This window comes from Lissotriton helveticus, chromosome 11 (assembly GCF_964261635.1).
Source record: "Lissotriton helveticus chromosome 11, aLisHel1.1, whole genome shotgun sequence".
NCBI lineage: Eukaryota > Metazoa > Chordata > Amphibia > Caudata > Salamandridae > Lissotriton > Lissotriton helveticus.
Genome location: NC_136072.1, coordinates 55,630,971 through 55,658,412, shown reverse-complemented (window position 1 = coordinate 55,658,412; position 27,442 = coordinate 55,630,971). Strand labels below are relative to the sequence as shown.

Sequence of the window (27,442 nt, the reverse complement as noted above, 5' to 3'; positions counted from 1 at the left end):
TTTCATTAGGCAGTTTTTGGCAGTGGTTAGAGTTAACCACATGCGCGTTGTGGGTTTTCCCGCTGTGCGCTGAAGATTTAAAAATCCTGCGGTTCATGACGAGCTCAGCTCGTCATCCGCGTACGAGAGGTGTACCTGATGACGAGCTGAGTTCGTCATCAGCGTGGAAGGGGTTAATCTGTGCACTGTTGTTTAATTAGCGGATAATGTTATAAGTTGCTGGGCTGGTGTGGGACTTTAGACACACGGACTGAGTGTGTGATGCGTTAGTGTAGACAGCCTGTCGATGGATGCGTTTCTCCCTTTTCTTCTCTGCTGCCCACTTTACCAAGCCTGGAGTCCATGAACAGGAATGTCTTAGTTTTTCCACCGAGGGAGAAATATGCTGAAGGTAAGATGGCTTCTGCACGGAGCTGTGAAGTTCTTCCGTGCTGAGTAGTCACATTCCGCGGGCCGCAGTCACCCCGCGCTCCACTCCCTGGCTGTCAGGCCTCCGTGTTAATACAATCTCTGGGTGACGCACGGCGGCCGACTGCAGTCCGTAACATGCAGGGTGTTTAGGTGGGGAAGTCTTGTCCCTAAGTGTGAGATCTCTTTGTAGTTTGCTGAGGTAACTCGCGTCGACATGTTGCCTGCTGATGACGTATACTGGTTTTCTGAACATCACTCTAATTATACCTGTACTACCTTTCACCTCACTCCTGTCCACCCTATTCCAGCTCCAGAGCTGTGGGCCCACCCTGCATCTTTGGACCGCAGAGGTGTTTGTTTGTTTAAGCTCCTGATTGACCTTTGACCCCACCTCTTCAGCATCTCTTGTGAACCGTCGAACTTCCCTGGTGGGCTGCTTTAAGCGATTCGCCAGCTTTGATAACTATGGTATCCTGGTTACCAGTACCTAGGTAACAGGATACCATAAGTTGTGGGGTTGTGGAATGTAATAAGTTGTCAGTTGGATGGTGGTTAGGTAGTGTTGACACGTTACCCGCTTGCTCGCCGATAAATTGACTTCTTACCTTCATCTTGAAGTGTCATCTTTGCAATAACCTTCAAAACAAAGATTGTGGTGCAAAGAATGTTTTAAGGAGATTCTGTCGTCATTGAGTCTGTCTTTTGGCTACACTCCTGGAGGTGGTCGCCTGGGTCTACTACATTGCCCCAACACTAAGGGAACCTGCAAGAACCCTTCTTATTGGAATGTCAGCATCATTTAGACATGTTCCTGAAAGCCTCCAGCTATGTACGGCTTAACTGATGTGAATTAAGTAGGAGACTTAACTCTTGGGGTAATAAGACCCTGCTGTGAGTAGTGCCCTAGGAGAACTCCCGTTTACTCCATCAGAGCTGTCTCTTGCTCTGGTCTCTCCCCGTGGAATCGTCTCTCAAAGGTGTCTTAATCTGTGATCCCACCACCTCCTGTAAGAAGTGGAAAGTCCTGGTGAAGTCTGAGAACCGAATGCTGTCCCTGCCCTAACACTTGTTCGTGCAGGTCCTGTCCTCCTGTTCCCTTCTCCTGCAGCCTTTCTTTCTTGTCTTTCAGGAGTGTACTTGGAGTTGCGAGGCCACCTTCACATTGGAAGGTGCTCCACTATCCCCTTGTCCTTGCTGCTCCTATAAAACACCATCTATATCCAGGCAAACACTGAAGTCCACCAAAACTCATTGAGCGAGGCTTCGATCCAATCCACAGCTGTGACTCACTTGTCGCTCGCTTGTTACGTGCCTTTGGTAAGTCAGCGAGTTTAACAACTGTTGCCATGGAACCAGTGAATCTTTGCTGTTGCTGCTTCATGCAGCAGTGACCTCTCTAAAGTTTGGCCAATTATTTTGGCAAATGAACATGGTGAGGATCAATGAAGTAAGGCAAGGCGGTGCAAGATGATTGATTGACTTCGCTCTTGGAGTGTGGTGTGAACATAATTTACTTTCTAAACTGGAGCAGCGCGCTTGTCGGAAGTGGCCAAGTTTAGGTTGGTGTCACCCGCAGTGGTCGCCAACAGCCAAGAAAAGACCAAGCAGTCACAGAGGATGCTGGACTCAACAACCCGTTGATGCCATGGTGATCTTGCGATATTGAGTCGCACTGGCTAGCCACAAATTAAGGAGTGCTGACGCTGTCTATGCTAGGTGCTGGTGTTGAAGAGACAGTCCTCATCTGAATGTGCGCCAGTGTTTCAAGCAGCGCTGATCGAAATCCCAAAAATAATTTAAAAAATCTTCGAAAGCTGTGCACTGCCACTGATAATCAACACATATCGCAGCCAGAAGCTCGCGTGGATTCATCCTATGTTGATTGCTCAGATTTAAAAACTGAGATGATTCTGAGTTGCTGCAGGAGTTTTAAGTCAAGCAGCGGCTGAGCCCTTGGACTACCCCGGAGTGTCAATGATCAGAATATGAAGCCTGCGGCCAGTGTATTGGTGTCATGTGTGAAGTAAATTGTGGTGTTAGTCATTCTAATTGTATTGGCATTCACTTTCACTTAATCCATGACCAGCGCACATGACACAGGCATTCTCTGCAGAAAGGGCTGGAAACGACTGGGCACAGTTTGTGTGTCCTCTCTGCTTGGACCAGGCTTGCTACCAGCACTGGTCAGCACAGCCTGCTCTGCTGAAGAGGACCTCTGTTTAAAGGTCTGTATCAGTCTGTCATGATCAGCGGACAAAAGGTTCTCCCATTTCTTAGAGTGGGATTCATATCAATGCTTTGTTAATACAAGCTCTTTTCTGCTTCTCTTATCCTGATTTGAGTTGAAAATGTAGCACTTCTGGCTATTTTTATTTTCGTTCCTCTGGTTAGAACATTTCCTTTTAACTACATCCACCATCCACTTCTTACAAGTCCATCAGTAGAATTTCTTTTAGTTTCTTAATATTTTACCAAAGCGTTCGGGCATTCATCATATAAACAGCTACAATAACATCCACAGAAATATGAAGCAGAAAAACGTTGTTAGGCAGACAGGTGAAGGAGCAGCGAAGAGGTAGAAGAGAGATGAGACCAGGAAACCATTTCTACAGGCCAGGGACCACTGAATGTATATAAGCAGGGAAAGATAACCATTGAGGCACGGACCGGGAAATATGGCAGTTTAAAGATTAGCAATGTAGAGTTGAAAGCCCCTGGGGCCACGACCTTGCTCCTTCTTACGTTTTTCATCATTTCTGGACGACTCGAGACCTGTCCCACAGTTCATCGAGAATACTTTAACGGGATATTTTCAAAAATGTGGTCCCCCACACCAAAGTAAGTGTCCTGGAAACAGGGTCCAACTAAAGTGGAGCTCCTTTTATCATAAGTGGCTGTAGCCCCCCATGTCAAGGTGATGACAAAATTGTCTGGCGGTGGCAGATGAAACTTTGCTAAACTACAGAACCAGTTTTTTTTTTTATGATAGAAATCTGATTGGACCAGTTCTGCAGGATCTTGAAAACATTCCTGTTCTGCAGGCCGCTCTCTTCGGTTCTCGTCTTGCCTTTAGGCCATGCCATGCTGCCTGCGGGAGCCTTGTGCTCTTTAAATAGTCATTGAATGTAGTTTAGATGTTATCTGAAGCTGCTCACAGCTCACCTGAGGGTACATCTCCTTCCAAGAGTCACCTGTGAGCGTTCGACGTCGCCACCCCCTGAAATAAAGGCATAAAAGGGAATTATATGGGAATTAACTGAGCTTACGCAAGTGTCTGTTTCCTGAGGCGCAAGAGGCAACTGGCAATACTTTTGACATTTACTATCCCATTGCTCCCTACTTCCACGGGTCCTGGAGAACTTGCTGACTTGGGGAAAATGTAGGTTGCATGGTTTTTTTTTTTTTTTTTTTGCTGAATGGAGTGCATTCTCAGAATCGCTCTTTTTAGATGTTCCGACACAATAAACACAGCTCTGGCCGGAAGTCGCAGATGGGTGCTTTGAGGGTTTTGTCACTTAAAGTCCTGCTTCTCACTTTACATCGGTGTGTTTTTACAGAGGCAGATTTTGTCCTTCCCTGACCCAATACCTAGCAGACAGGTAGCCGTGTTATTCACCTCGGATTTACTGGTCACAGATTTTTGCCGGTGGTTCCTCCTCGGCTGTCATTCTAGCCTCATGCGTCACCTCTCCCATTTTGCTGACTTGGTTTCCCCAGAGGGGCCACTGACGCGCCTTCTGTGGCTCCCAAACCACGGCCTGGTTCCTTTTATCCTTTCGATGTGAGTTCAGCCTCGGCCTCCTTGGGCGTGTTGCTTTGCCTCGGTGGTTGGTGAGCGGGGGTTCCTCGCCGTGCAGCGTGGGTGATGTGGGGTTTAAATCTGTCCCCGGTTGCTCTTGGCACCTCTTGACCCTGGGTGTGTTGATGTGGAGGCTCGTGTATGCATATTTTGGATGTGACTCATGGGTAATTTTTTCCGCCAGTAGCAAAGTGCGAGCCAGAGAAAGACGTGGATTGTGTTTCTTTACTTCACGTTGCCACAAGAGGGCGCCCGTGTTACATTTCTTTCTATAATACAGTCTCCAACCTTTCTGAGCTACTTCTGCTCAATGAAACACATCCAAAGCTCCTAAAATTAGTAGTGTTGTAATATTAGCTGGGTCTGAACTGGGGTGGCGAAGTGAGCTAAAGAATGATAACGGATTCAGCCCAGATCTGTGACTGGGGGTGAGTGTCTGAAAAGTTTCAGCGTTCTGCCCATCATCTCCTTGTGTTTGCTTTGTTCGCCTTAATTTGGCAGGGCATGCCCAGACGTGGGTCCCTTACTCATTTTGCCTCTGGATTCAAGTTAGCCTGGCTGAAGATGGGTGTTAAAGCGAAACCGGTCCCAGGATGCTTGTTTCTGGTTCAGGAAAGACCTGGCTTGGCAGTTCGGTCTGGACGCTTCCCATGAGACTCTGGGTCAAGACCGATTTACATATAGCTGTGTCTGAACTGAGGTGGCGGAGTGAGCTAAAGACCGATGAGAGACTCAACCCACATCAGTGACTGGGGGTGAGTGTCTGAAAAGTTTCAGAGCTCCGTCCACCATCTCCTTGTGTTTGCTGTGTTGTAATATTGACCACAAACAATATTACATTAGTGGTCCCCATTTCAAGATTACTGCAAGCGATCAACTCAGTTCATCAGGCATGGTTTCTGACCGTAATGCAGAAAAGGCTTTGTCAATATTTGATGGCACTGCATAGATAATACAGAGCAGTCTTAGCTGCAAGGCCTCTGGTACAAAGGTAATAACATTTGTAAAAAGTCTCACCAGTGCCACATAATTTCTCTCAAATATCTAATGTAAATACATTTTGGAAACTCAGCCATTTTTCTCCAAATACCAGCTTTTGAGTTCTGAAAAGAAGCACATTTTTGTCTCTTATACACACTCAAATTTTTTATACATAAATAAAGTTAACCAAGCAAACGTTTCTAATTTAGTAGGCCGGGCTGCACACGGATGAGCTACTTAGTCCCCTCGAGAGCTACCTACAGTTAGCTTGAGACCTACCCATAGCAGCCTACTATAATGCATCAATCTATAGTGGGTCTATTTTCTTCGGTCTAGCTTACAGCTTTTAATAGTGTTTTTTGTTTTCTCGATTACCTGTTCATCATCTCTGGCTGTCTGATTCCTCTGACAGTGCTGTGTTTGGGGTACTGAGGATGTAGTTTCATTACCCCATATTCATTTTGAATTTTTTGTCACCGTTTTGTTCCCTATTGATCTGAGACACTTTGTCACAGGAGAAGTTGGTTCATATGGTTAGCGCTGTGATGGGTCAATTACCCGTTCTGGACAGTACCAATACTTATAGTGGGTATTGGGTCAACCCATTGTTTACCACTGGTTGGTTTTCTTGTCAGTCGCATTGGTTCATATTCTGAAGCTTTCCTTCCTGTCTCTCCCCTGGAGCATAGTCTAATTTCCATGCTTTTAGTTGGATGAGTTGCATCCTTTCACACCGCTACATCAGGGAGCTACTTTTTAATTCTTTTGCTTCCAGCGCTCCATGGGGGAGCGCATGTCTTTTCTAGCTCTTTCCTCTCTGGAAAAGGAGAGATCTAGAAAACACGTCCACTCAGCATGCCGTTTCTGTCACTAATCCTACTCTCTGCCTTGCTCACAGGCTTCAATCGTGCTAACTCCTCTGCGATTGTTTTCTAATACATAGTCTGAGGCCCCTTACAGTTAGTTCGGGTGACCCAGTCCAGCAGGGACCAGGTCAGGGGGACTAACAAAGTCCAACAGGCCAGTTAACCTCAACAAGAAAGCAGTCCTCAGTCCAGTTCCAGCATCCATGGCAACTTGCCATTGATTCTAATGGAGTGGTCCTGATGGCCAGGGATACAGGATGCGGAAGATGCTAAAGGATGCTGTTGTCAGTACTGCAATTGACAGGGGTCTTTTTTTGGGCCACCCCTCCATCCACGAACACGGTAGGACGACTTTGGCCACCGTGGTTGAAGTCCATATGCAGTCCAGCACTTAACCAGTTGCCACTGGTCTTCGGCTACTGTGAAACCAGCAGATCTCTTCTTCTTACGATAGCCTGTGCTCTGGGTGACTAAACTGCACTCCGAAGACTGTCCCTGGTCCAGCAGACTCTGGTGCAACTTCTGAGTGGTGGGACTTGGTCTCCCCAGCTGCACTTCGGCGAGGAGTGATAATCCAGTGATCTTGGCTACCAACTCGCCATGGCTGGATTTCTCCTTTTTTTGAGGCCTTGGTACTGCATCAGCAAGTCAGCCAGATGACTCCTCAAGTCACCTCATCTGACTCCTGCAGTCACCTCATCTGTCCAGGGCTTGGGGTTGACTTTTGCTCGAATCAGGCACCACAGCCACAGAACTCTTTGCTAGTTTAAGGATCAGCGGTGCAGTCCAATCTTTGGTGCAACCTCTCTTTCCTGGCTCTAAGGTCAGCATGGCAGTCCGCCTTCAGTCCTGTCTCCAGTCCTGTCTCCAGTACAGACATGATCTAAGGTCTGGGGCCCAAGGATGCCATTCTTATGTACGAAAAGTGCATTCAGGTAAGGTGATCATTAGCTAATTGGGCTTCTTGGGTCCCTCCCATCTGATGACAATTTCCTGTGAAGTGGGACATCTGGCTATCCCAGAATGCCATGCTCTGCCTTCTCAGAAGATAGCAGAACCCCTTTCTCGGCTTGTGGATTGGTAGCCAAACCCAGGGGTGTGGCTACCTCTTGTGCTATATGCCCACAGGAAAAATGGTCAGACCAATGTTTTCCCCTCACCCTTCATGACGCCCTCCTGTCTCCCTAAACAAAGGATCAACCTTTCTTTGTGTGTGCTTGCTTAGCATTTGCCCATCAAAGGCGCCTTTTGGACTTGCACACTGTGTGGCCTTTCCTGCCAGGTGAAGATAACCTCTCCTCCACTGGTAGGACCTTTTAGGCTTTCCTGGGAGTCATTCCTACTTCTCCCCAGGAGACCAGGAAGCTGTCCTGAGGACAGTCCTTTGTGTGCAACTGTAAACGGGCACTGGACAATCTTGGGCAACAAAGTGGCAACTTGCTAAGTTGTGCCCACTAGTGAAATTAAATTCGATTTAACAATTAAGTCTGATTTCATGCACTGATTCTTTTGATATCTTGAAGTACGAACCTCAGTAGTCCCGTTCAGAATTTAGCAAGGCTGAGATGTCACCCTGCAACTCGGCACTCACCAGTGTGGATACATGCCTTTTAGCAGTAAAACAATGTTGTTTTTTAGTCTTAGGGCCTTAAAAAATGAAAATACAGGTCTAGCATTTTAATATAATGCACCCTGCCTTTAGAGTTCGGCAGGCCTGTTGTAGGGGTGACTTACACATATTGAAAAGGAAGGCTTGGGCTTTGCCATGGCTTGAAATGGCAAAGTCGAGTTAGCAGTTCAAAGTTGCCCTAACAGCCAGTGGCAGGGTGAAAGTCAGGCTTTTACTTTGTCTCACTCGTGTTGGCACAACTGTTGCTGCTGTCCACAAGAGGCCCCTTAACTTACAGGCCCTGGATTCCATATAACAGGTTCTTACATTAAGTTAGTGTATTCAATTAAGGGTAAGCCAATTAAGTATACACTTTTAAAGGGTCAGAACACATGCACTGATTCCTGATTTGCAGGGTTTGGGGCATTTTCTGAGTGGTACGCCTATGCCCAGTAGTCAAAATGGGGGCAAAAAGTCAGGGTGAACCTACAAAAAACCTATTTTATCACACCTTTCGCCTGGGAACACCCGGTACAGAGCCTTCTGCAGTATTGTTCAGATGGGTTAAAAATAAAAACAAACACCTTTTGGATGTGTTCACTTAACAGGGGACCATTTTTCTGCTATCTTTATAACCACAGGCCTATTTAATGCAGCTACATTAGGTGCATCACCTAGGTGTAGTAAGGCAGACTGAATTTGCCCTGTATTTTTTACATGACCCATTGTAGTGGTCCCTATTTTAGCTTAACGGTGCGCGTTGTAGGCCACTTTTCTTTTTGCACATGATATTACTTACCACTCTTGTTTTGTGCCACATTGTATTTTCAACCAGAACCTGCACATGTTTTTGTATTTTATTATTTTCTTGGGATTTGGTCTGAACACACCAGACAAGGTCAAACAACAATGCCCCTTGTTAATCTTGCTGGTCAGACACTAGCACCTAGACATAACAAAGTGCACCCGCTGTTTACAAACACACACTTCTTGTCATATAACCGAGGACAAGGGTTCTGAGAAAAAAACACACTTAGAAAATTTCTGGAAGCAAGAGTGCTGTGTCAGCATACATAGGTGGATGTCCTACATCTCAGATAAGGTGCGGGCTGCCACTAATCCCAGAGTTCCAAAATATATAATCATTTAGCTTCAGTAGGAATGGGGGGAAGGGTTGAAGCTAATCTGTTTTATAAGACAGGGCTTTTTATGGTCTGTGGTTTAATCATGCTAATGATATGCGATATGTATTTGCTTTCAAATTGTGACGCAAATACTGAATCTTGGAGCACAATAGTTTAAATATTATACACTTCCTTTGTGTCACTTGTTTATCTTATTGTGGACAAGTATGAGTGAGAGAGCGAAAGGGTGTGTCCTGTGACTGCGATCCCTGAGAGGGTCAAGAGTGTTGTGTTCTGGGGTCACTCGTTTCTCTGGTAAGGTTAGAAGGGCAAGTGAGGCACTATAGCTAGTCGGACTCGGGCTCATAGATAATGAGGTGGTATGGTGACTCAGCCCCTACAAGCTGATGTTATTTGGCCCTAAGCATAGTTCTGTTCCTCAGCAGAATCCCTTTAACAAATATATTATCACAGAGATATGTGACTGTTTGTATTTTTCTACTCAAAAGCAAGTTGGAACTAGACTGTGGTAGTGTGCTCCTGTATACTCGCGTTGCGCACCTCTCAAAGCACCACAGTGAAAAAGGCAGACCTGCAAGTACCAACGCTTAACATCTATATCTCCCGGTCTCTGCTCTTAGTTTGTGTGTCTTAAAACACTTAAAAATTGATCTACTAATGCCTCTGCAAGTGCAGTCTCTCTGGAGTAACCTAACCAGAGCCACTAAGCAAATAATAGATCTGCTCTTAATTCAAAATTATTATCAGCCACCAACGACTGTCCCTATTTCGGGTAAAAGGCCGCTTCTGGTAGCAAACTTTAGAGGAAAGGCAGTTATCTTAGTCGTCAGAAGACACACAATTGGTGGACGGAATGCAGAACAACTCAAAATATTTCTCCCCTTAGTCAAGACATGTGGGTTAAATCTATCATTCTTTTGCTCAGTTAAGACCTGGCCATATGCAAATCAATGTTGACCCTGTACCTCATGGGAACAGTCCAGCCCGAACAGCCAAGACAGGTTCTCCCTGAACCGGAAACAAGCCTCCTAGTTAGTACCCGCCTTGTCTCATTTTGTAACCTCCCCTGGTGACAACCCCTGAAAAGTCTGTTGTTGCTCGGTAGGCTTTAATTACAGCCTCCGAGCACTATTTTCTCAAGTACCTTTGTCGACACGCTTTCTCCTAACGCTTTTTTTTATTATTATAGCACGTATTTGCAATGCAATAGGTCTTGCCTTTGCGAGAGTTTAAGCTATTGGCATTGTAAATTACATTGCCTTTTATCTGTTTTAAAATAAACACAAAAATAAAAGGCCTTGTTTTTTAAAAAAATATATATTTTTATTCGCATTTATACTTGTGTTCAAAATGAAAATGCAATCAGTACAATCAGAAAAATACAATAGGCAGGTAGTCCCTTCAGCTTATCAAGAACATCATGAAAATAACAATACACGCCTTTCCTTCAAATCATTGTATATGTTAAGGGTCAATACTGCTCATCAATACAGTAGTACTGTACTACGTAATTCCCAGTAGATATCATCTTTTTTTATATTAATAAAAATAAAAGGCATTGTTATTTACTATGCCAATAGCTCAAACTTTCACAAATGCAAGACCTATTGCATTGCAAATGCTTGTTTAAGTGTTGCCATGGTTTGGCTGTCCTTGAAGACATGTCACATTGTGAAATGTGCATGCTTTGCCAGGGATTTTAAGTAGTCCCCCATGGTAACCTCGCCCCAATTCCCCCACCATTTCCTCATTGTCTTTTTGCCCACCCTCCACTCCCCTATGCAGGTTATAGTCCTTTCCATCATCTGCTTCTGGATTTGACTTTCCCAATGCTTTTTGAATTGCATCATAAGCATTGACAAAGTGTCACCCAGCAATCTACACTGGAAAACACATATCTGTATGGCTGCTCAGCATGTGCGTGCATGGTGGCCATCTTGTAATAGTTTTCATAAACCTCTACAAAATCATTACAGAGCGGCTGCCAAGCATGCATGTGCATGCTTGGTGGCCATCTTTTAGTGTTTCTTCATAAGGCTTAAAAAAAGACCACCACAAGGTGGCCTGTTGGCTTTGTAGTGTATTTTTGTCAATTCGGCAATCCTTTTATAATTTAGTTTTTTTGCCTGCTTGAACTGTGCCAGTGCCTGGGTCCTGAGACCAGACAAACCATGGCCATTACTGAGTTAGGTCGTTGTAGTCTTAGGTATGGAAAATAAATTCTGGCACTGCCAACTACTCTAGATTGTGCCAGTGGCATCTCTCAGGTGTGTCACATGTTTGGTGCTTGGTATTCCCTTTACCTACAGAGCTGTTCAGGGTGGTCCCTTCACTCAGTGTGACAACCTGCATCTTCACCATCCTTTCAGTGACGTACTCTTCTTTTTGGGACCGAGGTATGACTTAGAAACTAAAGATGACACAAGGTGTCTGCTTGGGGCTCTGACAGAGCGCGGATAGACCTGTTTGAGTCGGCCATCTTAAGAAACAAGGTGCTCGTAAAGAATGAAAACTGAGTGAACTCTGATTCCTCTGCATTGAAGAAAGGGAACCCTGCTCTGCTAATGGCAACCCATAGTGTGACTTGATGTACATTTTATGTTTTTAAAAAAAAAAAACACGGCAATCTGACGCACCCAATAACAAAAAACGATTTTTATTGAATTATTTACAAATTTATTTACACAAATATAGTTAGTTTGTCAGAAATGTCAAATAAGGTCTATAGTCAAATACAATATTAAACCATAGATGGATGGATAATACCACATTCGACTAATTCTTAGAGATTAATAATTTGCACCATTGACACAAATTACATAAAAAAATTGGGAAATCCAAAGTTCCACCCAAAACGTATTTCACCGTTTGTAAGCTGATTTCTCAACGCTCCATATGTGGCAAAACTCAATTAAAATAATGACACTTTTTATACATCATAGGAAATTAGCCAGCAGTAACCTGAATTATACCCATTCGACAACCAATGACCCAACCATCCTAGGTTTGAACAGGTAAATAAATGATGTCTCAACCAACAGTATCTACAGTGGCAATTCAATACTCTTCATTTCAGTACTGTTCACTGGAAGACCCAGCAAGTTTCCCTTATCAGTCAAAAAGTTGATTATCTTCATTTTCAGAAAGTGCAGTTCAACCCTATTAGGGAATATGCCCTGCGGTAGGGTCTGGCAGAGGTTTCCCATCGCATACTAAGTAGCAACACAACTACCATGGGCTTCATTTCAAGTTGGACACAAAATCCAAGCCAAAACCCAGCGCAAACGGTTTCTTTGCACCTAATTTTCACTTTCCACTAATTACTTTATTAGCGCAACTTGTGCAGACACAAATGTTTAATACAACCAAATACTTTCAGATCCTAATAGCTTTTGACACAGCCATACTTGTGCTGTGAAAGAACCAGACTCGCCAATATGGGAAGTAAAACTAATTCTTGAAGAAGTTGAACTCCCACAAAAAAACTGCAGACTAAATTATTTTAAGTTTTATGGATATCAGCAGAAGGTCTGCGTAATAAACTTATGGGAAGTTCTCGACTCTCCCTACGCTTTTATCCTGATCTGGCCAGACCACATCTAGCACGAAGGTGGAACACTTGAGAGAGAAAAGTCTGTGAGATAACACTTAAAACTGATTTTTTTTGGGGGGGGGAAGAAATGTAGGAAAAACTAGACCGGAATTTGGGATAATGCCTGATCACTACAGTACGATCATGTATTCTAGAAAGACGTTCACGAATGAGGGTGCAGCCCAAAAATTTACCTAGATTATTCGAATTTGTGATTGTGACTGGCATAGCTGTACGTGCATTTTACAATGAGATTGGACTTTCCTTTGGTAGCATTATCAGCACGTGTTGTACAGGTATTTATGTATTTCTAGCTTTCGGTATAAAGTGCATCTCATTCCAGCATCAGGTTTGAATTCGATTTAGAAGTAAGTCATCAAAAGATAATGTATCTCCAGGAAAAATTACACTGAGTAAAGCTGACAAATGTAAATAACTTTCATGAAGCAGTGATATTATCATGGTCTTGGTAGCATTGTCGGGGAACTCATATCATGAAAACTCATCTGGATGTGTCTAATTCTTCGAAATTGAAGAAAACGAGTGGTACCTGGAGAGGGCTACTACCGTAGGGGACAGTTTTGTGGTGGTTAAGAATATGGTATTTGGGACCACATGTATTGTTCGACTGTGCACTGTATAAGTGCAGAGTCGCTTTGATTATTAGCTAAAGTATAGAGTGGTTGTGCTAATCTCTTAAAACTGAATTCTATTCCAGTTATGATTTTAGGGTGGACAAATTTTCAGGTGATTAGCATGCCTAAACCAATTTACTTGTTTAACTGTTGAATCTTCAAAAGATTCACATTGACCATTACTTTTGTATCTCCAAGGATCTAAAAACCTAACAAGGTTGGCAATAAAATCTGAAGCTTGGCTTTATCTGTGGTTGAGCAGCCAGCACACCTTGATGTGCATGGATCTTCTTGCTGTTCAATTGACCTATCAACTGATGGGCAACTTAATTTGCTATTTCTCATTTTAAAATGCAGAGTTGGAATGGATATCAACATTTGTCTAGGGTTATATAAAGAATGCCCTACCATTTGTTAGTCCTTGAAATGTGTGTTGGTATGATATAAAATGGCGCTGAGAAATTAAGATGGGTTATCCCTTTTCATCCCCCCCCGCCTTTGTTTCTGGCCCTTAATCTGCCATTACCCATTAATAAATCACACTTTGATATCTGCAAATCAGTGGGATGTTTAATATGAGTTAATATTTTTAGAGTAACCCGTGGAAGCAAATCATTCTAAGAAATTGGGATGGAATATTGAATTCAATGAATGCCTTTGCTTTAACATATGCAGATTTACCCTGCGTTGTGTATCGGTTATAGTTATTCAGATCCTCTAAGTATGGGCGATCATGTTATGATGACAAGGGACATAGATTATCACTGGAAACCTTTATACTGCATTCTTATTCGTCATAATCTCCATTGGATCGCGATGTTGGCTATGGAGTGATTCATTGACTTGGGCATCGAGGGGTAGATCAGATACATTCATGATTTATTTAGACCGTATTGGATGTGTCTCCATTCTCATTAAATAAGACATTAATTACAAGCTGCTAACCAATCTGGAACATTCTTCTTTCGTATTGGTCAGGAAAGTATAGGCTTAGATCCTTAAGTGTGGGAGGACTTCTCTGTTGTTGGTATGTCTTCTCTTTATACTCTGAGCCTGCCTGGTATTATGGAAAGTTTAGGTTTTTTTTTTCGCTGTTGACTGCTTATTAAGTAGTACATTATCCATTGATTTTTTTGGTAGTGCTGTTTGAGAAGTCATTGCTAATAAATAAAGTAATTTACGCAGCTCATTTCATAGCTAGGAAACTGATCCCCCCCCCCTCTCCTGCTCTGGTCAATGAGTCAGTGGAAAAAAGGCATCTTGCGGGTGTTTGTCTTTCAATACAATACTTTCATGAATATATCTCAATGCAAAAAAGTGCTAACTTTGCAATTTTTCATTTGCTAGACATCTATTCCTATGAACTGACTTTTGCTTGGAGTGCTATACCTATACTTCACACATCCCCCTGGTGACTAGAGAATAAATTGACTATGTGGTGCGGAAAGAGGATTGCCATTCACTCTTTGACTCTCTTGATCAATAGTTATTGTTGTATTCTTGTGCTGTTGATGGGTGTTTGTGTGGGTGATTTCAGCAAGACTTGGTTATTTGATGGAGGCTGGGTGCCTAGTGGTTTGTCTTAGCTGACTGTCTTAGCTGTACAATGCATTCTGTTCCCAGTTAATCATTATTGCGAATGAATGTAATCAATGACCCTGTAGATGGAGTCAGAAGGCGGTCAGTAAGGAGCGGATTCCTCGTAAAACAAATGTTTGTTGAACGCACAGACTGGGTAATTTCTCAAACCTCTCCACCTGGCTTCCTCTTTCAGACCTAGGCTTCAGCTCTTCCGCCTGATGGTCTGCTGCCCGGTCATGAAGTGAAACTTGGTTGCGCATTGATGATCACTTTAATATCTCGGTACAATTCTGCACAGAACATAGAAATGAGATCTGTTGTTAAATATTGACCCATGTCCTCCTTTACCGCAGGGCAGAGCACTGGAAGCTGCTGGGCAGTCTGAAGACCACAGTAGAAGGTCTGGTCTCCACCAACAACCCCAACGTCTGGGTGAAGTATGGCGGGCTGGAGCGGCTTTGCAGGGACATGAACAACATCCTCCACCATGGGCTTTCTCACGATAAGGTACTACTTGCAGTGTCTTCTGATGTCTATCTCTTTCTGTCCAGTGAAGCCGGGGCAAGCATTTTTTGACTGTTTTGGTTTCCTAGTGTTGCAGCGCTCTCAAGGAAGAGCAGCACAACTCATACACTCAGTATTGACCACTGCACATAAGGATTTTCAGTCAGTCAAATTATGTTTATTTCGGATTAGACACATCCATAAAAACAACATCAAGAATAGAAAAAATAATGTATTTTATTTTTTTAAGGATATTGTTATATTGTTATGGTTTTTATTAACTTTGCTTGTATTGTGTTTTGAATGTCCAAATCAAACAGAAGCCACAGAGTTCATAAGCGTTATAGCATCTTAGGTGATAGTGGCATTCGCTGAATAGCAGCTCACAGAATCATTATTGATAAAGTGCCGGCGAGTACATTCAGAAAACAACGTTCTCAAGTTAAAAGCCCAACAAGGGAATTTGTTATTGGCGCCAAGCCATTCGTAGATGACATAGGCGTGGATAGGCAGCGTGACATATTTCATGTAAAGTGAAGCGTGCAAAGGTCGCTATCGACACTTCAAAAGGTGCTAGATAAAACATTAAAAACAGAGTATCTTAAACTTTTAGAAACCAGAGTCCATATCAGTTATGACAACTTAGCTAGTAATGGCTTTCGCTGAATAGCAGCACATCAAATCTTATTAATAAAGTGCCAGTATGCAGTTTCAGAAATCAAAACAATTTGATGTTAAGAACCCGACTAGGGAACTCATTTGTGGCACCGGACAGTGCACAGATGACATAGGTTTAGATAGACAGCATAACAACATATTTCGAGGAAAGTGCAATGTAAAAAGATCACTGTCTGAACTGCAAGAGATGGTAGGTAAAGAACAGACTGAGAGGATGAAGGGTGTAAAATGCAAGGCTCATCACCTAAACAACTAGTATTCACATTGTCAAGGCTTTACTTCTAATTGTGCACATGTAACCCAAAAACTTGGCAACAGCACAAGCATAGAAGGGTCTGAGATCAGATTTTAAGATTATTAATGTTGTTGCTTAGCTCCTTAAGCGTATTAATAGACTGGCCTAATCCAGGCGTGAGTATGCTGTGCAGATAAACAAAACTTGAGCTATGTATTCTTTATTATTTGTATAACTAACAAATCATTTAGGACTCTAATTGGGTTACCCATTTGACAGTGAACGTCTTGAGTGGTAAAGAGCCTAACCAAACTGAATGTGTAACTTCCTTTCGAGAGGATTAGTCATAAAGTCCAGGTATTGTGCATATAGGACTTTTATGCTAGCCAAGAGAGTATCTCTTACTAGTGCTTCTCTTGACAGCCCAAAGCTGTAACCTGATGAGCTTCAGCACACTCCTTATCAGCGCATCGTTTGGAAAACAGAAAGTAAGGCAAGAAGCCACGCTATTAAATGCTAGGTGACCCTGTCTTGCTTGGTCAGGTCCAGAGATATGAAGAAATTTAGACCCTCCAAATCCAACATATATTTCCTAAAAGCACACCATATGGCGTGTACGCGAACATAAAATGGAAATCTTGTACGACACTGAAAATAGGGATTTCCTGCTGGCTAGTAATCCCGGTAGGTAGGTAGTAGTAGTAGTGGGGGTGGGGGGTGTACACTCACTCATGTACTCGCCACACAAATGTGTGGAAGGGGGCAGTTATTCCCCTGAATAGGGAAGCCGGGAGCTTCGGGCAGCCGCGGTCCATGCATGTAACAGCGGTGAAGGAAGCGGTGAGGGGTATTTCAAGGGACGATGCAGAGGGAACATGAATTATTTAATTAATTTCCCCTTTGCATCGTCCCTCGAAATCCCCCCCCCACGGCCCCAAACCTGTTACCTGCACAGCCCCTGTTACTTGCACAGACCGCGGCTGCTTGTGGCATATTGAGTAGTAGAAGACCGTAGCTTAGCTCTGAAGAAGTGGTTTCTCCAAGTTCTTCCTGTGCGGTTTGCATAGGTTCCTACCCCACCAGATGTCTGTATGAGCTCAGGTGATTGTACCTCACCTTAGCTTTCAGAAGCACTAGAGCGGACAAGTATGTTTCAGGGCTAGAAGCTGCAGTAGTAACGAAATGCACACAATGCTGGCTTTTACACAGTGTTATATGCAGTACCTCTCAGCAGTAGGAAACCCTAAACAGGTAATACAGTTGCCACTGGGTAGTTATAGTTAAGTCTGTGTTTCCATAGCAAATTTCTATTTTGGTTTGCTACTAACTTTGGTGCGGTTTCACTAACCGTTCACTAAAGTTCTCCTTTATGACTAGTATCTTCATGGAAAGTTTTGGGGTGACCCGTCAAGCGGGGACAGAGGAAAAAAGGGGAATGGGGTCCAAAACGCAAAAACCACATGCATTTATCCATAGAATTTTTTTTAACATTGATAGTGCAATAACTGTTGAACGGAATGGCATAAAATTTGTCGGGAAGCTAAATCTTGTACCAGAAAGCCGACTTTTTGTGATTTGGTATAAATCTGTTCAGTAGTGTATGAAAAATTCGGGATCAAACATATTTGTTTATCTGGACAGTTGGGTTTGATGGACTCCCACGAGAGTCCCTCAAACCCAGTGTAAAAATAGTGATTCTCCTAAAGGGGCTTTTTTCCCCTTGAGCCAACTCGTTCCAGTGAAATAAGAGTCCTGGAGGAATGAGCTCTCTGATGTGGCTAGCCGCACTATGAGAGCCAATATTGCAGGCAGCCATTACAAAACTGTCCTGAGTTTGTTAAAATATATATATATAAATATAGTGGCAGAGTAGGGTTATGCTGCCCCCCTCTAGCCCTAGTGGGGGATCCCAGAAGGACTGGGGCCAATATTCCTTTTTTAAATCTGGGTTTTTGCCCCGATACCGCCATTTTGTTTTGGCTTTTATATGAAGCCTGTGATGGGCCATGTCTTGGGGGTCAAATAAATGAATTGTTTGGGTGATGGGGGTGGGCAGGGGGGTGAAGGGCATGAGTATGTGTGTGGGGGGTGCACCCACCCCCAAGCTGGTTTCGTCCAGGGGACCCCATACCTCTGGGGCCCTACCTTTAAATCAATGGGGAGGGGGTGCGGCCCCCCGAGACTGTAATGGCCCTGGAAACCCCATTGTCCGGGGCAAACATTAATATTAAAGAAGAGGGAACATGCAGCCCCTCCCCCCTCCCCTCCAAGCCTGCTATTGCCCGGGTCCTCATCCCTGGGGCTGGCTCAATAACGGTGTTCTTGGGTGCAATCAGGGGCGTAGGCTCTGTTGGTGCAGCAGGTGCAGTGGCACCGGGGCCCAGAGGCCGGAGTGGGACACCGAGCCAAGATTATTGCTCCATTTGCCAGTTCAGCCATCGGCCAGGGGGCATTAACTTCTTCACACTAGTACCAAGACACTGTCTACAGCAGTGGTTCCCAAACTTTTGACTCCTGAGGACCCCTATTGAGTCCCCACTGGAAGCCGGGGACCCCCAAGCAATTTGTATGAGTTACATTTCAAAATTAAAACAGTAATTCGAAAAAAATACACACGTGTGCACACAAAACAAATACTCAAAGTACTAAGAATTTTGGGGCCAGATGTACGACCATTTCATTTAGCGCCTCGCAATTGGCGACACATTGCGAGTGGCAAATTGCGAGTCGCTAAATGAAATGTACAACAGTGTGTTAAACATTGTTTGTGATTCCCAATGCGGTCGCAAATTGCGAGGTACATTAATATTAATGAGCCTCTCGCAATTTGCGAGCCCATTGGGAATGCCAGCCCTCCCAGGGATGGTGGCCTGCTGGGCTCTGCAGGCCACCATGTCTCGGACTGCTTTTAAATAAAGCAGTTAAAAAAAAAAGTGCAGCCTGTTTACCATGCATTTAAAATAAAAAAGAAAATGAAACATTTTCGTTTCATTTTCTAAGGGCAGACAGAGGTCCCTGGGACCACTGCCTGCCTTAAAAAAATAATCTTGCATGCATTTGCAAAGGGGGAGGGTCCCCTGGGGACCCCTTCCCATTTGCAAATGCATTACCATCTACTTGAAGTAGGTGGTAATTGCGACTGTTTTGCAACCGCAAATCATTTGTACATGGTTTTGAGACTCCCTATTTGGAAGGGAATGCCCCTTCCAAATAGCAAGTTGCAAAACCTATTTAGCGAGTAGCGAACAAATTGCGACTTGCGAAATAGGCTATGTACATGGCTCAATAGGTTTTTGCATGCATAAACGGGTTCGCGAACCCGTTCGCGCATATAAACACAGATCGTCCATCTGGCACTTAGTATTTTATATTGAATCAATAGCCCCTCTGTCACATGTATTTCATTTGTTTTATAGCATCTCTCATACCATTGTAGGATGTCAGCACTTGACATCACACACATATAGAGACATTGAATCATACATGTAAATCAGTGTGTATATAAAATGTTTAAAGAGTGCTTGGTCTGGAAAAGCACAAACTCAGGATTCAGAACATAACAGAGTGGCTAGCACTGACTTTAACATTGAAAATGCATTTCCACCCAAATAAATCTTTTTAGCAGCATCAGGAGAATGAATAACTGGGGAAAAATATAAGTTAATAACTGGTACCATGCAGATTGCAAGCAGCTCTTTGATGACAGTTTATAGGTCCCTCTGCTAAATTATGATTGTCACTTATGAAGTGCACAGTAACAACATAATTTCTGTGACAAAAGCAGTAACCATGAACCTATGCACATAAAATACTTCTTTCTAAGATGCATGATACACGTTCTTTGCAGTATGCACATTAACCCTCTATTAGTTCAATCAAAGCTGCCACTGAACAAAACTCTCCTCAGCTCCAGCAGGTACATTAATCACTGGCATTCTCTTGACACTTTTATTGTCGCTGGAAGACTGCTAATTATACAAGGAACGTTTCTGTGCTTTTAAAACTGTTGGAATGTTTCTGTGCTTTTAAAACTGTTGCCTACGGACCCCCTGGGAATGGTCACGGACCACTGGGGGTCCGCGGACCACAGTTTGGGAAACACTGGTCTACGGCATTGGGGGCTGTTCGAGCAGGGTGGGGCCGCGGCCCAGCTGCCACTGCTGCCCCGTCTGTGTTGATGAAGGGGGGGGGGGGGCTGCGTTACTATGAGCCGAGCCAGGCCCAGGGTGCGAGGGTGCACGCGTCCTTCTGTCCAGGAGCACACATCTCGCCGGCGCTGTGCACTCCCGCCGTTGTCACGTGTTACAGGCGGGGGGAGGAGGGGTTGTTTTGTTTGTCCTCCGTGTTTACATTCCTAGAAATGTCACAGATTGTGTTTCCGTGCCCCGGCCGGCACGTGGTGCTTTCCAGAATGCTGTCTGTGCGTCTGTCGGTCTCCCCTCACATCCAGCCCATTGCTGTGCCTAACTCTGCCTCTCTCCCGCACAGGCCTACAACTCGGAGCGGGACTACTGGCAGTTCGTGAAGGACCTCCGCTGGGTGAGCCCCGGCGCCTCCGGACACCTGGACAAGGTGAGGGAGTGAGTGAGTGACTGAGTGAGTGCTGACCCCCGCTGGCTGAGCCCCGGCGCCTCCGGACACCTGGACAAGGTGAGTGAGGGGAGGGAAGGAGTGACTGAGGGAGTGAGTGCGACCTCCGCTGGGTGAGCCCCGGCGCCTCCGGACACCTGGACAAGGTGAGTGAGGGGAGGGAAGGAGTGACTGAGGGAGGGAGTGAGTGCGACCTCCGCTGGGTGAGCCCCGGCGCCTCCGGACACCTGGACAAGGTGAGGGAGTGAGTGAGTGACTGAGTGAGTGCTGACCCCCGCTGGCTGAGCCCCGGCGCCTCCGGACACCTGGACAAGGTGAGTGAGGGGAGGGAAGGAGTGACTGAGGGAGTGAGTGCGACCTCCGCTGGGTGAGCCCCGGCGCCTCCGGACACCTGGACAAGGTGAGTGAGGGGAGGGAAGGAGTGACTGAGGGAGGGAGTGAGTGCGACCTCCGCTGGGTGAGCCCCGGCGCCTCCGGACACCTAGACAAGGTGAGTGAGGGGAGGGAAGGAGTGACTGAGGGAGGGAGTGAGTGCGACCTCCGCTGGGTGAGCCCCGGCGCCTCCGGACACCTGGACAAGGGAGTGAGTGAGTGACTGAGTAAGTGCTGACCCCCGCTGGGTGAGCCCCGGCGCCTCCGGACACCTGGACAAGGTGAGTGAGGGGAGGGAAGGAGTGACTGAGGGAGTGAGTGCGACCTCCGCTGGGTGAGCCCCGGCGCCTCCGGACACCTGGACAAGGTGAGTGAGGGGAGGGAAGGAGTGACTGAGGGAGGGAGTGAGTGCGACCTCCGCTGGGTGAGCCCCGGCGCCTCCGGACACCTAGACAAGGTGAGTGAGGGGAGGGAAGGAGTGACTGAGGGAGGGAGTGAGTGCGACCTCCGCTGGGTGAGCCCCGGCGCCTCCGGACACCTGGACAAGGTGAGTGAGGGGAGGGAAGGAGTGACTGAGGGAGTGAGTGCGACCTACGCTGGGTGAGCCCCGGCGCCTCCGGACACCTGGACAAGGTGAGTGAGGGGAGGGAAGGAGTGACTGAGGGAGGGAGTGAGTGCGACCTCCGCTGGGTGAGCCCCGGCGCCTCCGGACACCTAGACAAGGTGAGTGAGGGGAGGGAAGGAGTGATTGAGGGAGGGAGTGAGTGCGACCTCCGCTGGGTGAGCCCCGGCGCCTCCGGACACCTGGACAAGGTGAGTGAGGGGAGGGAAGGAGTGACTGAGGGAGGGAGTGAGTGCGACCTCCGCTGGGTGAGCCCCGGCGCCTCCGGACACCTGGACAAGGTGAGTGAGGGGAGGGAAGGAGTGACTGAGGGAGGGAGTGAGTGAGTGCGACCTCCGCTGGGTGAGCCCCGGCGCCTCCGGACACCTGGACAAGGTGAGTGAGGGAGGGAGGGAAGGAGTGAGGGAGTGAGTGAGGGACCGAGTGAGTGACCGAATGAGTGAGTGCGGACCTCCGCTGGGTGAACCCCGGCGCCTCTGGACACCTGGACAAGGTGAGTGAGGGAGGGAGGGACCGAGTGACCGAGTGAGTGAGTGAGTGCGACCTCCGCTGGGTGAGCCCCGGCGCCTCCGGACACCTGGACAAGGTGAGTGAGTGAGTGAGTGAGGGACCGAGTGAGTGAGTGAGTGCGACCTCCGCTGGGTGAGTCCAGGCGCCTCTGGACACCTGGACAAGGTGAGTGAGGGAGGGAGGGAGGGAGTGACTGAGTGAGTGACCGAGTGAGTGAGTGCGGACCTCCGCTGGGTGAGCCCCGGAGCCTCCGGACACCTGGACAAGGTGACTGACTGACTGACTGACTGTGTGAGGGAGGGAGTGCGACTCTGTGCTGTGCACCGTGAGGTGGGAGCAGCCGGGGTACACCTCCCGAGCTGGGGAAACTGACAGTTACACGGGGTCATAGAAACGTTTGTTATTTAAATCGCTTAGAAGCAGGGAAATTGAAGTGTGCAGCGCTACATAAAATATATTGTTATAGAATGCATGCTTGTTGAGGGATGCATTATCTAAATTCCCAAATCCCCGCAATTTTGGAGACTCGTCAGCTATGGTGGCACAGCTATGCAAGAAGGGAGTGCCTTACAAGTGGTACCAGGGGTTTGGGTGTGACAGCGCAGGACGTTCAAAGATGTGCACATTTGGGGGGGGTGTAGGTGGGAGAGGCGAGAGTGGTAGGTGGAAGCGCACATGCATGTAAGGGTGGGCGTACTGTTTGAAAAGCGGGCGTTGGCACTGTATTACTAATATTGACCACTTTACAGCTCACACCAGAAACTGACCTGTTTCTGGGCGCTTTAATAATGGCCGTTCTCTGTCCACCCTCGAAAGGTGCTTCCGTGCAGGGCTACCCGGTGACTGCAAGGACTCAAGTCTATGGCCTCCACAGCGGGTGCATTAGCCCACTGAGCTATCGCACTGTTTCTAGTATGTGTGGTGTAAGGAGGTGAATTGAGCAGAGTACAGGGGCCTCCCCGGCTGCGAAGAGCAGCTTTATTTGCATGACTCCCCCGCCCTCCCGGCAGCGCAGTAAGGGTGCCAGGAAGGAGCGGCCAGGAAGGAAACGCCACCTGTCACCCACAAGCATCAGAGCGGCCCCTGGGTTACTGTTTAACACGAGCCGAGGGCGGGGGCCTTTGAGTCGATAGGCTCTAAGTGACAATCTAGCATCCGCAGACAGACACAGGCTGGCCTCCATCTCACTTCCGGCACACGTCGTGAGCAGGCATCTTCAGTAACCCAGGCGGAGGCTGCTGCCGACCTCGGAGGGTGGCAGCCCCAGCGGCCTCTCCTCCCACAGGTGACTTCTTCTCACGTTAGGTTTGACTATTTGCTATTTTTAGTGCCCTAACATAGAGTGAGCAGGTGTGGCAGGGCGTGTTTTCACGACAGTGGTTTCTGTTTTTGCCACTTTGTCGTCCCGTGTGGCCTCCTTGGCCAGCCCTGGCCCCCTGAGCAGTGTCTGGGGCGGGGGCTACAGGCGCCCAGAGTCAGAACCCTTAGGCTGCGCCTGTAGGCCTCGGAGCGGACGTGTGAGTGATGTTGTGTGCTTTCACTGAGCCAGGAAATGGCCTACTATTGTTTGCATAGTGGAAATGGCTCCTGTAAGTGCATGCATGGCAGTCTGTCCAGGAGGAGGGGGGGGGGGCGTGCCCGCATCTAGAGTGCGTGCCCGCTGCGGTTGTTGCAGCAGCTTGTGTTTGTTGACCGCCTTTCTTCTCTCTTCCAGTTCCTGAACCTGTACGAGAAGAGCCTCCGGAACGGCACCGGCGTGAGCAGCCGCAGCACGGCCGAGCTGTGGCTGCAGCACAGCCTGCAGTCCCACTGTCTGTCCGCACAGCTCCGGCCGCTGCTCGGAAACCGCTCCTACGCCCGCAAGTTTTACTCAGGTAAAGAAGGACTCCTCTCGGCCTCCGTCGCTTCTTCAAAGCCCTCCCGCCCGGGGTCAGCTACAGGCCCCTCGGGGAAGGAGTGAACACCGAGCATCCGTCCTGGCACAAGGGTGCAGGGCAGTCACCACCACAGACAGACAGACCCCCTGAGGCCCCCCCAGGGCTGGGGCATGGCTGCCCACCAGGCTCTGAACTCCATTACACCGCTGCATGGGATATATAATCTTTTCACTTGTTGCCTCTCACTTGGAAAGCAAAGGCAAGGTGATGGGTCCAGGGCTTGAATTCAGCTCTGCCACCAGTAATCACTCGGGCCTCATTCCAGTCCAGCATTCACAGCAGATGTTGGTTGTTGAGTTAGAGGTGGTAGTGGGGGTTTTAATGCCAGCAGACTGATGGTTGCCTTGTTGTTCTCATCCCCAGATTCCGCCTTCCTGCTCAGCGATGCTCACGTCACCGCCATGTTTCAGTGCCTAGAAGCCGTGGAGCAGAACAACCCCAGACTCCTGGCGCAGATCGACACCTCGGTGGTGAGACCGACATGACTCCCTAAACACCTGACTGTGATAATATAAGAACATCATATTGTGTTTTAAATTGCAATGGAGAATTATTTGTTCTGTGGTTCAGTGAAATTTTGCCTTAAGAAAATAGGCTCCTAAAATGGGCTTTCAGGGCCGTTAATGTGTCATTCATTTGTCTGTGTGATCAAGAAATCTTGAATATAATGGCAGGTCAGTGCCCCCAGGTCCCCCTAGTGTCTGTGTCCTCCTCCAGCACATCTTGGCTTGTACTGCTCACTCTCCATTTCTTTTTTTGCCAATAGTAAATAATTACATTTTCACAGAAAATGCCCTTTAAGATCTAAATGCCAGCACAGAAAGGGGGAGGAATGGGGGAGCCATCAACAAAAGACGCACAAGGAATCTGCATACGGGATTGGGCATAAAACCCTTGCATATACATTAACGACATATGACTAACTAATTTCCAAATTCCCTCATTGAGTTCATTACAGGCAAGCATCATTTTCTCATCTTTACGGTCAAATCTGCCGCCCCTGTGACGCACACTTCTGTACCGCCTGTCTGCCCCCACCAGAGTGCGCCATGGACCCAGGCTCTGTGGTGCTGGTTGTTCTCGGTAGGCTGCCCCATCATGGCTGCCAGGTGGTCTTAAAACGAATGTGGCGAACTCGTATATGGTCTAGTGGCGCAATAGCTGCGGCTCCAGGACTGGGTCCACGTGGCTTCTGAGTAACTCCATATACTCTATCATCACTGGCTGCCTAACCGCGCTCCTGGGGCTGGGCCTCAGCGCCCCTAGGTGGACTCTGGGGAGGAATTGCCGGTGTATCCCAGGGTTCCATCAATGGCAGTTTCTACTTTGATACAGGCCACTTCTAAAAGATGCTGTGTGTCTGCATGTGTGACAGTGTCACGTCTGACACTGGATTCAAGCTAGCCTGGCTAATGAAGGGTGACATACCCAGAACCCGGTCCCACGATACTTGTTTCTGGTCCAGGGAGGACCTGGCTTGAAACTGATTTCATATGGCTGGGTCCAAACTGGGGTGGCATGGTGAGCAAAAGAACGATGGATTTCACCCAGATCTCTTGGCTGGGGGTGAATGTATGATTTATTCAGCATTCCGTCCATTTGCGTAGCAGTTCTTACACGCTGCACTCCTTCGTTCTTAGGCACAGCACCTTTGCCACACCTCCCACCTTCACAAAAGGCCACACTACCTCCAACACCTCTTTCAGCCTTGAACTCTGAAAAGGCGCAGAGAAACTTGATGCGAATTGAAGCGCCTTTTGGCATTGTCAAGGGGTTGAAGAGCTATATGAATTACACAGTATATTACAGCTCTTCATCTATTGTTGGTGGCAGAACCCCTTCCATTTTGCATCAATCAATCACTTTCTTTCTTATCTTAATTGCCAAACATAAAAAAAGATGTTGCCCCTTAGATATGAAACTGCTTCTAATCTCGACCGTGCCCTTCCAACACCAACCCCTTACTTTATATTTTTAGTAATCTAGGGGTGGCTGGGCAATATCTTGTGTGGGTCCTATTGCTTACCACCGGTGTGCCAGGAGCGTAGCTTGAGTGCACATCCAGTGGACAGCCAAGTGGGTCCCCTTCGGATTTTGCCTCACACTGGGTAGCGGGGTTTAGAAGTCAAGTGTTGGAGTAACTCCTTTACAGGCCGCTTATATTAACATAATGTCCTGCCTCTGTGCCTGATTCATGGAGTTCTGTGTCCAAAGGGTCCAATTAGAGAAGTTTGAAGTGGTGAAATTGTGATGTGTAATCCTCATGGACCCCACAACCCAGCAGTCTATCTGTTAACCACCCATGGCACATTCCCACATTAAGCATCATCCATCCATGTTTAAAGTGAGGGTGTTAGCACAATATGTCTATTGTAGATCCGCTTGCTTTGCATAATCGCACCATCCAGTCTTGGGTTCTTGAACTACATGCTTTTCTCATTCTTAATTGTACATATTGCCTGTAAACATGCCAGAGTGACTCTCCAGTCACGCAAGTGGAAAACCGAGTTGGACATCATGGCGGTAGAGCAGGCTTGATCACTGTTAGCGATGCCACTGATTTTACAGCTGTCAACAAAAAGTTGTACGAGACTGACTCAATCCAAATTTGTATTTTTTAGTCACAAAACAATTTGGGAAAATACTTTCTTTATATTTTCTTCTGGCCTCCAAGACACCAACACGTGGTCCGCCACCTTCACTTACCCAGCGATCATGATGAAACCAAGTGTCAAGCCTATAAATGCCTTTGGTAAAAATGAATGATTTTTTAAAATAAAGGGCACCTGCTTGCTACCCTAAGTGGTCCAGAGCAGTGTTTGGAGGGTGTGGTGAAGGGGTGCTCAGAATAGATTGAGGGGGTTCCAAATATTTGTGACTGTTCATCCTAAAATGCCCAGTCTACCTTATTTTGCATCCTTTATTCTCTAATGTGAGCGATTAAGAAACAATTGAAAATGAAATTTAGAAACAAAGATAACATATCCACCACCAGCCGCAGGAAGTATGGATCCAAAGCTACTTATTGCCCAAACACATACTTTGGCTTCAAAAACTGCAGCAACAGAGCTTTGGACAACAATGATATCAGCACTGACAAAACAATGTTTGGCAAACCTATTCTACAAGACTTCCTGGTTCTAAAATTGCAAGTTGCATTAGTAAGATGAAAGTTCTAATTATTCTAGGCTCCTGAGTGTTCCTAAAGTGTGCACAACAATGCATCAGCTTCCATACATTAATCCCCACGGTATGCTGAGGATTTATTTTTATTTATTTTAAGGGTTTTATATAGCGCTGGCTAGACCCGGAGGTATCAGAGCGCTTTACATGAGTACCAGACCATAGTTGCAGGTTACATCATTACAAAGGTTA

The 27,442-nt window shown here is 46.5% G+C and overlaps 1 protein-coding gene across 2 annotated transcripts in view; it reads left to right on the top strand.

The window, feature by feature from the left end:
- The window catches only part of RUBCN (rubicon autophagy regulator), a 170,595-nt gene that overhangs the window by 54,637 nt on the left and 88,516 nt on the right, over positions 1-27,442 (top strand). For both annotated transcript variants that reach the window (XM_078666321.1, XM_078666320.1), the window contains exons 2-5: positions 14,973-15,126; positions 20,525-20,608; positions 23,845-24,004; positions 24,431-24,537. In XM_078666321.1, coding sequence (XP_078522447.1) covers positions 14,973-15,126; positions 20,525-20,608; positions 23,845-24,004; positions 24,431-24,537 — 505 coding nt within the window. The remainder of the gene's footprint in view (positions 1-14,972; positions 15,127-20,524; positions 20,609-23,844; positions 24,005-24,430; positions 24,538-27,442) is intronic.